Source organism: Scylla paramamosain, chromosome 12 (genome assembly GCF_035594125.1).
Source record: "Scylla paramamosain isolate STU-SP2022 chromosome 12, ASM3559412v1, whole genome shotgun sequence".
NCBI classification, from domain to species: Eukaryota; Metazoa; Arthropoda; class Malacostraca; order Decapoda; family Portunidae; genus Scylla; species Scylla paramamosain.
In genome coordinates, this window is record NC_087162.1 from 4,554,065 (window position 1) to 4,566,220 (window position 12,156).

The 12,156-nt window shown below is 41.4% G+C and overlaps 1 protein-coding gene across 1 annotated transcript in view; it reads right to left on the reverse strand.

Annotated features, from left to right (window-relative positions):
- LOC135105552 (uncharacterized) overlaps positions 1–12,156 on the reverse strand; it is a 253,161-nt gene that overhangs the window by 50,269 nt on the left and 190,736 nt on the right. The window contains exon 4 of the mRNA XM_064013759.1: positions 7,374–7,475. Within this exon, the coding sequence (XP_063869829.1) occupies positions 7,374–7,475 (102 nt within the window). The remainder of the gene's footprint in view (positions 1–7,373; positions 7,476–12,156) is intronic.

Genomic DNA, 12,156 nt, shown 5'->3' on the forward strand with positions numbered 1-12,156 from the left:
AAGAAAAAGCTCCGCCACTCACGACTCTAAAACATTAAGCACAATAAATCTTCTTCCAAATGAAAGGTTGTTGAGAAAATATATATATACCACCGTACTCCCTTCATTTCAATCACCAGCACGCCAGGATCTCGCCAAGACTTTGTTATTTACGTGGAATTTCATAGCAAGAAGTGTCACTCCGGTAGATCGTCACGTGTGTACCGGAGAGACGATCAGGGAGGGATTAGGGACTGTTGCCTGGAGTTCCTAGTTTCCCCCTCCCTACCCTTTCCACTAATCCTTCCCCTCATGCCTCCCTCACCCTTTCCTCACCCCTTCTTCATCCTTATTTCCCTTCTTGCAATCCTCCTCTTCATTCCTCTCATCCTATCCTTATCCTTTCATCTTTATTTCTTTCTTTACAATTCTCTTTATCCTTTATTTCATGCTTCCCCTTATTCTCATCCTTTCCTCTTTCATCCTTCACCCATGTCCTTTCGTCACCCTTATTTCCTTCTCTACAATTTTCTTTATCTTTTTTTTTCATACCTCTCTCATCCTTTCGCCATCTTTAAATGCTTCTTAATCCTTCCTTTCATCCTTTCGTTCATGCTTCCCTCGTCCTCATCCTTCACCCTCATCCTTTCGTCATCCTTATTTCCTTCTTTCCAACTCTCCTTATCCTTTCTCTCATTCTTCCTTCATCCTTTCGTCATCTTTAAATACTTCTTAATCCTTGCCTTCATTCCTTCCTCCATCCTTCCCTCGCCCTCCTCTCGCCCTTTATTCATTTTCAACTGCTTCCCTGACCCTTCTTATTCTTTCATCCTTCTCTTCTCACCCTTCCCTCACCCTCCCTTCTTGAATGTTGCTTAATAAGAGAGAGACACGCAGAAACCACGAAAGTATATAAAAAAAAAAAGTAAGACAGCACACAACCCCTTCTTCTTCTTCGTCTTTTCCTCTCCCTAGTTCTCATTGTTCCTCTTATTTTATTTCCTCCCCTCCCCTTCCCTCCCCTTCTCCTCCTCCTCCTCTTCCATCTTATGTGGCCTCCATTTCCCCTCACGCACTCTTTTCTTCCCTCCCTTCAATTTTTCTTTCCTCCCACCTCTAATTCTTCTTTTCTTTGACCTGTTTATCCTTTCTTCTTTTCCTTTAATTTTCTTTTCCATTCATCATTTCTTTTTTTTTTCAAGGGTCTCTCTCTCTCTCTCTCTCTCTCTCTCTCTCTCTCTCTCTCTCATCTCTCTCTCTCTCTCTCTCTCTCTCTCTCTCTCCTCTTCTCTCTCTCTCTCTCTCTCTCTCTCTCTCTCTCTCTCTCTCTCTCTCTCTCTCTCTCATCCAACTTATTTAAACTGTATTCGTTCTCCCTTACTCCCTCTTCTCCCCTCTCGTCACTTCACCTTCAGCTCATTAAACTTTTCCTCCCCTTTTCTCTTCCTCCTCGTCCTCCTCCTCCTCCTCCTCCTCTTCTCCTATCCTTTCCTTTACTTTCCTTCCTTTTCCCTTCCTTGTTTTTACCTCACTTCTCTCTTCACTCCTACACGAATCTCTCCTATTTCCTCCTCCTCCTTGAATTTCCTTTCCATTTCTCCTTACATTTCTTCATTTTTTTATCTTTCTGACTTCGCCCCTCTTCTTTCCCCCTCCTCTCCTTCCCTACATTATTACATATCATACCTCAACGCTTGTAACGCCTCCTCTTTCCTTCACCTTCTCACCTTCCCATCCTTAAAAACTCATATTTTACCTTCCAATTCTGATTAACTACTATTTTTTTTTCATAGTCTTGTACAATTTTTTAAGGTAGTTTTGTACTATAGTTTGTTCATAGCTATGTAATTTGAAAGAGAAAATTGAGCTTATATATATATATATATATTTTTTTTTTTCGTGTGTGTGTGTGTGTGTGTGTGTGTGTGTGTGTGTGTGTGTGTGAGAGAGACATTGCGAATAATTTTAACAGTCCTCCGAAGGCTAACAGTGAGGGACTTCAGCAGTGAAAGGGTCAGTGTTTCCTTTCAGCGCCTCCTGGTGTAGCGGTGAGTGTGTTGAGATATGCATCGGAGGTCAGCAGTTCGAGTCCAGGAAATGTCCCCGCCGTGCTATCTGTCTTGTTTCCCTTCCCTTGTTGGTTGTCCGCTTGATTCGTGTTTAGCGGGGTTGCGGAAAGGTTCACTCAGACTCTCGGGACTCAAGACTCGGGTGGTTCATTGTAGCCCACTTTCTGAACACTAAGTTACGGATGCGAACGTAGAGGCAGAGGCGGTCCGTATTCATAAGGGCATAAGGAAATAAGGGAAGGTGCAGGAAGCGAGTCACGTGGCAGTCCCTGTGTGAAAGTTATGTACCTATTTTCATCTCACTTTCTCACCTATTCTTGTTTTCTCACTCCTTTTTATTATTTTTTTTTATTTTCTTTTATTTTGTCTTTCTTTTTATCTTCTTGCTGCTGTTGTTTTTTTCGTCTTCGTCGTCGTCATCATCATCATATATTTTTTTTCTTGTTTCTTTTCGTCTTTGTCGTCTTTTTCCTTCTTGTTCTTTTCTTGTTTTCTTGTTTTCCTCTTTCTCTCTTTTGTTTCTTCTTTTGCTTCTTTTTTGTTTCTTTGTTTTTATCTTCGGTTTTTCTTGTTTTTTCTTGTTTTTTTCTTGTTCTGTTTTTTTTACTGTTTTTTTCCTTATTATTCTTCTCCTGTTTTATTTTTATCCTGTTCTTGTTTTTTTTTTCTTGTACTACTTTTGTTTTTTTTCTTCGGTTTTTTCTCCTAGTTTTTTTCTTGTTTTTCTTGTTTTTTTTTTTCTTATTATTATTATTCTTCTGTTTTTTTTCATTCTGTTCTTGTGTTTTTTTTGTACTACTTCTGTTTTCTTTTTCTTCTTCGTCTTCGTCTAGTTGTTGCTGTTGTTGCTGTTGTTGTTGTTGTTGTTGTTTGTTGTTGTTGTTGTTGTTGTTGTTGTTGTTGTTGTTGTTGTTGTTGTTGTTTCCTCACCAGCCCTTTTACATTTCATTTTTTTTTCTTTTACCTTCTCGTTTTCCTTTATGTTCCTTCTTTTCTCTTTCTTACCTGCTGTGCTCATTTTCTCACTTCCGTGTTCTTAATCTTGTTTTTAATTCTTCTGTTTTCATTTCTCGTGGTTTATATGCTTTTCTGTTTTCTTGTTTTTTTTTTTCTTTGTCTATTTTTCTCTTATTTTCCTTCTCTTCTTTCTCCTCTTTCTCTTCCTCCGTCTTCCTCCTCCTCCTCTGCCTCTTCGTTTTGCTCTTCCTCCTTCTCCTCCTCTCCGTCTTGCTCCTCCTCCTCCTCCTCCTCCACCTCCTCCTCCTCCTCCTCCTCCTCCTTCTCTAATTTGTCCTCACGTTTCTTTTTTTCCCATTCTCTTATAAATCTTTCTCTTTCCCTTTTTCTTTCCACCACCACCTTTTTTTTTCCCCCTTGGCTCCACCCTGCCCTTCACCTCAAGTTTCCCCCTTTTTTCCCTCACCCTCACTTTCACCCTTCACTGCCACCGTTGTCCTCCACCACCCTTATTTTTTCCCCCTCTTTCTTTAAACTCCATCACCACCACGACCCCTCATTTTTCACTGACCCTCTTACTCTCTATACCACCACCACCACCACCACTACCACTACCAGTACCCTCTCCCCTCTGCCTCCCTTTCCTGCCCTTTTTTCATCACTCTCTCCCTCTTCTTCGCCTTTTCTCTCCGTTTCTCTACTATCAATCTGCAACTGCCATTTATGTGTTCTTGTTTTCCTATTACTTTAGCTTGATTCATCATTTCTTTCTCCTATTTTTCGTTCATTTCATTGCATTCTTAGCCTTTCCTCCCATTTTTCTCCCTTCCTTTATCATCATACTGTAACTGTCCCTCCCATTTCTTCGCTTATATTGTATTTTTTTCTTATTTATCCTTCTCTTTCTCTCTACTTTTTTGGCTTATTCTTCTTTTCTTCTCTTAAGGTTATCAGTCTCTCCTTGTCTCTTTACTTTCTACATCCCTCTCTCTCTTCCTTTCTCTCTCTATTTCTCTCCCTCTCTCCTTCCCTCTTGTTCCTCTCCCTCCTGACAATCCTCTCTCCTTCCATTTTTCCCTCCTTGCGTCCTTTATCTCCTCCCTCTCTCCATCTCTCTCTCTCTCTCTCTCTCTCTCTCTCTCTCTCTCTCTCTCTCTCTCTCTCTCTCTCTGTCTACATCTTTTTCTCCCCACCTCCTTCCCTCCCTCCCTCCCTCCCTTTCCTTCATTCTCCCCCTGTTTCTTCTCTCCCCGTCCTTCAAACCACTTTCTTCCTTCCTCCTTTCCCCCATCCCTACATCCATTTCTCCCTCCCTCCCACCCTTTTTCTCTCCATTTTTTTCTCTGTCTCTCCCCATTCTGCAAATATCTTTTCTTCCCTCTTATGTCCGTTTCTCCCGGCCTCTCTTCCTCCCTTTGCCCTTTCTCCCTCTCTTTCATTCATCTTTGCTTTTCTCTCCACTTTCTTCCTACACACCGCTCTCCCTCCCTCTCATCCTCGCTCTTTCCTTCCTCATCCTTCCTGCAGCCGCCACCATGCGTCACCTCACAAATAAGGGTCATATTCACACGCCGTCAATGCCACGAAGGACTGGCAACACCGGCGCTTCAGTGGTAATTCCGGGAGCCAAACACGGAAAGGCAGCGCGGCTCGTAAGCGGATTGAATGAGTGAAGATGTGGAGGTTATAAAAGACATGGGAAGCGTTAATTGCAGCGAGATAAATTAAAAAGAAAAAAAAAGACTTGCGTTGCGTTCCGTTCAGTGAGTCATCATTTTCGGAAGAGTTTTTTTTTTTTTTCTTTTTTCTTTAGTTTTTTTCCCGCATAATCATGTGTTATTTCAGCTATGAATTTCTACGTGCATACTTCCAAGTATGCATACACATAATAACAGGTACAGACAGACAAGCCAACAGACATAGAGAAATAGAGACAAGAAGGTAGATGGAATAAAAGAGAGAGAAGAGAAGATAAAAAGAAAGAAAGAAAGAAGAAAGAAAAGTCAAATGGTCGGACAGACAGATAGACAGGGGACTTGTAGCCTCCCAATAACAACAACAACAACAACAATAACAACAACAACAAAAAAGAAAATTCAATCTCCTAGTAAGAATATCACACTTGTCAGGAATACATTTTCAACACATCTGAAGTAATATTTATCTACTCTGATCCTTCCTGTTCGCTCCAGTTCCTAATTTCCTGTTCCTTCCCCCTTCCTCCTCTGCACCGCCTCGGAGGAAGAAGGGGGCAGGGAGATTGGGTGAGGAGGGAAGAGACGCTTACTGAGGGGTGGTACGAGAGGGGAAGGAAATGAGGGGAAGAGTGGGGGGGGGATTGGGGAAGACGATAGGAGTTAGCCAGGTAAATGTATGCTTCTCTCATGTGCCTCCATCAAATTCTTCTCCTCCTGATGTACACACCTTGGTGATTACGTGGTTTGGAGTGGTGTTAGACGTGTTGATGTTTTTTTTTTTTTTTTCATGCAATCTCCTGGATATTATTTGTATGTTTTTTTTGTTTTGTTTTTCAGTCATTGTTCGTTCACCTCTTTTTTTTATTTTCTATTCATATTTTGTTTCATTATTTTACCCGTGATTTTTTTTTATTTCGTCCTTTTCTCTTTGTTAATATATATATATATATATATATATATATATATATATATATATATATATATATATATATATATATATATATATATATATATATATATATATATATATATATATATATATATATAATATCGTTCTTCTTTTTTTCCGTTTATGTCCATTTTCTTCCTTCACCATTTTTTCTCCCCTCTTTCCATCTGTCAGTTCCACTTTCCACTTTTTTTTTCCTTTTATTTTTTGCATTGTTCTCTCTCTCTCTCTCTCTCTCTCTCTCTCTCTCTCTCTCTCTCTCTCTCTCTCTCTCTCTCTCTCTCTCTCTCTCTCTCTCTCTCTCTCTCTCTCTCTCTCGTTTTCCATTTGTCTTCACTTTCTTCCAATTTTTTTTTATTCTATTTTACAGTTCCTTAATATCACTCTCTCCACACTTCCTTTTTTATTTCTTTACTAACTACATTTCCAGTTTTTTCTCCAGTTTCACCTTTCACTCATTCGCCTCCTTAGTCATATATTATCTCTCACAGATATTTAATGCTTCTGATCTTTGTTTATTTTTACTCTATTCATGTATTTTTATATTTATTTATTTCTTCCAATATCCTTTCGTCTTTTCCGTTCCTTCCTTCCTTCCCTGTTTCTTATCATTTTCCTTCGTGTCTCTTGGTCATCTCCATTTCTCACGTAACCGTGTTTGCTTCCCTCCCCTTCTTGTCCTTCCCCTTTCTCTCAGCCTTTCATCTTCCTGCCTCCGTGTCCTCTTCCTCTCCCTCTCACCCTCTCCCTCTCTTCCTCATGCTGCCTACCTCACTCATTTATTTCTCTTGACCTCCCTCTTTCTTCCTCTCTTCCTTGTTCCCTTCCTTCACTTCTTTCATTTATCTGTTTGGTTATTCTGTACATTCTTTCCACATCCTGCCCACATACCTCCTCCTCCTCCTCCCTCCTACCTCCTCTCTTCCCACCCCCTTTTTTTTTTCTTCTTCATGTTCTCTTTTTCAGATTTTTTCACCTTTCATTTGTCTTACTTTATTTTCCTTGATTTAAAATTTTACTTGTGTTCTTTCGAGTTTTTCAGCTTTACTTATTTTATTCAGCTTTTCTGCATTGCTTCTTTCTCTTTCCTCTTAACTTATTCCACCCTCCTATTTCTTTTTTTCTTTTACTTCCTTTTTTTCTCCTTTTTGTCCATTTGCTGCCTATCTCCCTCAACTTTTCTGTCTGTGTTCAGATTTTCTCTTTTTCCCTCTCTTTAATTTCCCCCCACATGCTTTCCTCTACTCCAATCTCTTTTTTTTCCGGTGTTTCATTTTTTTTTCCGTTTCCTTTTTACTCAGCTTATCTCTTCTCGATTTCCCTTCACCCATTTTCATTTCTCTGCTTTATTACCCTCGTGCGTCATTTCTCTATTTTAACCACCCTCTTCTTCATCCGCGTCACTTTACTCTCTCCTCTAACTTATTTTCCTCTTCACCTGCTTTATTCATCATTCCTCCTTCTCCATTAGCTTAACTTCCATCAGATTCATTCCTTTTTGTCCTTCGCTCCTCTCCCCGTCCCTCTAACTTACCTTAACCTCCCCTCTATTATTTCAACCACTTTGTTATTCGCATTTCCCAGTTCTCCATTACCTAAACTTTCATCAGACTCATACCTCTCGCTAACTCAACTCGTCCTTCACTCCCTCCTCTGTACCTTGACCCACCCTCCCGTCCCCCCTTCAGCCTCCGTTTCCTATTTGCCAAAGTCATTCCTTACCTGTTGGTGCCGGACATGGGACACTGAATAGCGCTTTTCCGACGAGTAGATCACTGAGCCCGCCGTCAGGAGCTGGTCTTCGTCCCTCTTCAGCCATGTAACCTGCGGAAGGACGAGGGAAGGGTCAGGTTCACAGCTCAAAGGTAGGCAAGTAGGTAGGTAGGGTTACAGGTGAACAGGGAGACAGGTAACCAGAGAGAGAGAGAGAGAGAGAGAGAGAGAGAGAGAGAGAGAGAGAGAGAGAGAGAGAGAGAGAGAGAGAGAGAGAGAGAGAGAGAGAGAGAGAGAGAGAGAGAGAGAGAGAGAGAGAGAGAGAGAGAGAGAGAGAGAGAGAGAGAGAGAGAGAATGTAATTGCTTGTATGGGACTCTGAAAGGAGAAGCAGGATTGGTGTAGGGGAAGGTTTTGAGTGAAAGGAAACAGTATGCGAAGTGAAGGTCGGGTTCTCTCTCTCTCTCTCTCTCTCTCTCTCTCTCTCTCTCTCTCTCTCTCTCTCTCTCTCTCTCTCTCTCTCTCTCTCTCTCTCTTTCTTTCAACGACGCCAGGTAATTCAAACGGAAAACAAAGCAAGAAATCGTGAAGAATTTTTCGCTCTAAAGCCTCCGAATGCACGAATGTATATTTTTTACTCTTAAAGCCTAGGAGAGAGAGAGAGAGAGAGAGAGAGAGAGAGAGTTAGTGTGTGTGTGTGTATAGGGAGAGGGGTCACCGGTCACCTGTCTTCAGTTATTTGTTGCGCCCATCGATCATAATAAGGTAGAGGTCTCGGGGACAAGGCAATGGTGGAAGGAGGGACCATTTTTCAGGCCCCCTAGACAACTACCTGAGAGAGAGAGAGAGAGAGAGAGAGAGAGAGAGAGAGAGAGAGAGAGAGAGAGAGAGAGAGAGAGAGAGAGAGAGAGAGAGAGAGAGAGACCCTCCCTCCCCCCCCACACACACACAAATAAGGAGCATACAAGCTGAATAAACTAGATCAATAGGTGAAAATTCCAATACACCTACACCTTTATACACCTGAGTGAGAGAAGTGTCCTCAAGTGACGCACGACTCCACGAAGTAGCCTTTCCTTCTGCACATCTTTTCCTTTCACTTTATATTCCACGATAACTTTTCTTACAGTTTATATTTCACGATATCTTTTTCTCTTTTTCGTCTCCTTTTTAATTCAGCATCTACCTCCTCCTCCTCTTTGTGCTTTCTTTTTTTCTTTGTGTGTGTGAGTGTGGGGTCTCTCTCTCTCTCTCTCTCTCTCTCTCTCTCTCTCTCTCTCTCTCTCTCTCTCTCTCTCTCTCTCTCTCTCTCTCTCTCTCTCTCTCTCTCTCTCTCTCTCTCTCTCTCTCTCTCTCTCTCTCTCTCTCTCTCTCTCTCTCTCTCTCTCTCTCTCTCTCTCTCTCTCTCTCTCTCTCTCTCTCTCTCTCTCTCTCTCTCTCTCTCTCTCTCTCTCTCTCTCGACCTTCGAAAGAATAATCAAAAACATTGCTTCTCTCTCTCCCTTTACAGACGAGATCCTTCTGCATTCTTCTCGCGATTCTTGTGAAAGAAAAAGAGGGAGAAAAAAGAAGAAAGCAGAAGGTAAGAAAAGAACTAACTCTGCTACCTCCTTTTATTATTTTATTATAAACTGTTTCTTGAGTGGTATTTTCTTTACGACTTTTCTTTTTCTGTATTTTTGCGGTGCCCTATGATGTCGTTGGTGTGAGTCAAAAGTTCTCAGTCAATTAATCAATATCATCAATCATTTATCTCCTCACTCAATCTTCATGGTTTGTGTTTTGCTGGAAATTCATCATATTCAGCGCATTAGTAATTCATTTCAGTTCTGTGATCAAAATAATCCATAACATTCGGTCTTGTCTTCAAAAGGAAAGGGAAGAAAATATGCGAGCTTAAGAATTCAAAATGTATATTGGTTGTTCTTTTTATTGTTGTTGCTGCTGCTGCTGCTGTTCTTGTTGTTGTTGTCCTAGTTGTTGCTGTTGTCTTTCTTCTGCTTCTTCTTCTTCCTCGTCTTTGTCTTCTCCTTTTCTCCTCCTGCTGTTTTTTTTTTTTTTTTCCTCTTCATGTCGTTGGTTTGTTAGAGTAAAACCTTGTGTTAAATAATTGCTTGTCGGTGCTTTTTTTGATCACTTGAGGTGCTTAATAATTTCACAGCCTCAAATCGGTCAAGAGGGAGAGAGAGAGAGAGAGAGAGAGAGAGAGAGAGAGAGAGAGAGAGAGAGAGAGAGAGAGAGAGAGAGAGAGAGAGAGAGAGAGAGAGAGAAACTAAACTAAATAGAAAGAGACGTATTTTGTAGAGAGAGAAAAAATTGAGATAAAAGTACCATTGCATTTATAAATACGGACAAGACAGATTCACAGGGACAGGAATAGACAGCCAGATAAACAATAGACAGTTAAACGCAAATAATAAATACACACACACACACACACACACACACACACACACACACACACACACACACACACACACACACACACACACACACACACACACACACACACACACACACACACACACACACACACACACACACACACACACACACACACACACACACACACACACACACACACACGGGCAACGAAGAGAAAAGACAATAAAAATAGAATCAGATATAAACGGAGAAAAGAACAAAGACACTAACGAAAAGAAAAGTATTCGCACACAAATAACTAACAAAGACTCCAAGAGAGAGAGAGAGAGAGAGAGAGAGAGAGAGAGAGAGAGAGAGAGAGAGAGAGAGAGAGAGAGAGAGAGAGAGAGAGAGAAACGTAACACTGACACGCTTAGACATAGAAAGCGCCCCCCCCAATCACACACACACACACACACACACACACACACACACACACACACACACACACACACAGTAATACATCCCGATGCGTGACGTCACATGTCTGGGGGCGTGTAATCGATCATGACTTGCAGAAAGGAAGGGAATATTGCATGTCGGGGTGACACGCGATCATGTCCTGCCTCCGTCTATCGCCTCGTGACTCGATGGTGACGCTCATTATGGTGACGATGCTAGGAGGAGGAGGAGGAAGAGGAGGACGAATAGGAGAATGAGAATGATGGGAATGGGGAGGAATAGAAAGAAGGGTAAGTGGTTGGGCAGGAAAAGGATGAGGCATTAAGTGGTAGTGGTGATGGGGGAAAGAGGAACGAAGGAAAGAGGAGAATGGGATGATAGCGATGATGGCGGAAGAACTGAGGAAGGAAAAGAAGAATATTGTGGTGGTGGAAGAAAAGGAGAGCAGAGTAGGAAGATACGGTTGATGGCGGTGGATTAGAGTAAGGAATGGTAGAATCGAGTGGTGGTGATAGTGGAGGGGAAGGAAGAATGGGAAGAACAAAGTGGTGATCGGAAGGGAAGGGAAGGGAAGGAAACTGACATTGTTGTGTGGTGGTGATGGTGAAAGGGAAGAAGAAAGATATGGGAAGACAAGACGGAAAAGAAAGAAAAGAAAAACAGTTATAGTGACGGTAATGGGAAGGGAAAGAAAATAGGACTAAAAAAAAAGACCAGGAATGGACGAAGTAATTTGCGAGGTAAAGGAATAAAACAGAAATCATGAATTGGTGATGTGAGGAAGGCAAGGAATGGGGAAGAGATAGCATGCAGTGTAAGTAAAGGCTAAAGGTGAAGAGATAAGTGGTGAGGAGAGGAAGGTAAAGACAGGCAAGGAAGGGGACGAAATGGAGCTGTGGTGATGTTCTGCACGCGGGGAAAAATGCATAATAGAAGAAGAGAGGTGGAGGGAAGGAATAGAGCCAGGTGGAGGGAAGGAATAGAGCCAAGTGTATTGTGTGTATGTGTGTGTGTGTGTGTGTGTGTGTGTATGTGGGAGGGTTTTTTCTTTTTAGGGCAAGGGAAGAGTTCAAGGGGAAAGAAAAAAAGATATATTTGTCCTCTTAATGACACTTTTGTACTGGGTTGCAGGGAGAAAGGAAAGAAAGACTTGCAAGTTAACTTCTTTTTTTTTTCTTCCTCCATTTTAGCGACGTTATTCAATTTACTTTTTTTTTTTCCTTGTCACGTTTTCTTCTTGTAGTTTTGCTTGACTTTTCTTGATGAACTGGGTCTCTCTCTCTCTCTCTCTCTCTCTCTCTCTCTCTCTCTCTCTCTCTCTCTCTCTCTCTCTCTCTCTCTCTCTCTCTCTCTCTCTCTCTCTCTCTCTCTCTCTCTCTCTCTCTCTCTCTCTCTCTCTCTCTCTCTCTCTCTCTCTCTCTCTCTCTCTCTCTCTCTCTCTCTCTCTCTCTCTCTCTCTCGCTCTCTCTTTTCCCCTGCCTCTTAATAGATTTCCAATATATAGAATTATACATAGGTTATGAACAGTTTATGGAAGCGAATGTGTGTGTGTGTGTGTGTGTGTGTGTAAATACGAGTCAGTAAATATAGGAATTTTAACTTAATTTGTTATTTATGTACTTCTTAACCCTTCCACCGCTGGACATTATTGCATATAAAGAGTCGTTTTTTTTTTTTTGCCACTTTTGTTATCTCGTCTCTTAATCAGTTTTGTAGGCTTGGTTAGGTTAGTTAGGATAAATAAGGTTAGGTTAGGTTAGGTTAGTTTTTTATCACTCTTTACTCGTCTCTTAATTAGTTTCGTAGGGTAGGAAAGCCTAAATTCTCCGTTTGCTATCTTTTTATGCCTGCTAGTGTCCATCAAACATCTCTCTACAGTATGCTGAACGTCAACAGAGGAAAGACACGACAGTAATGGAGCTAATACCTTCGTGTACAAGATCCGTATTTGAATTTCACCTCATCAA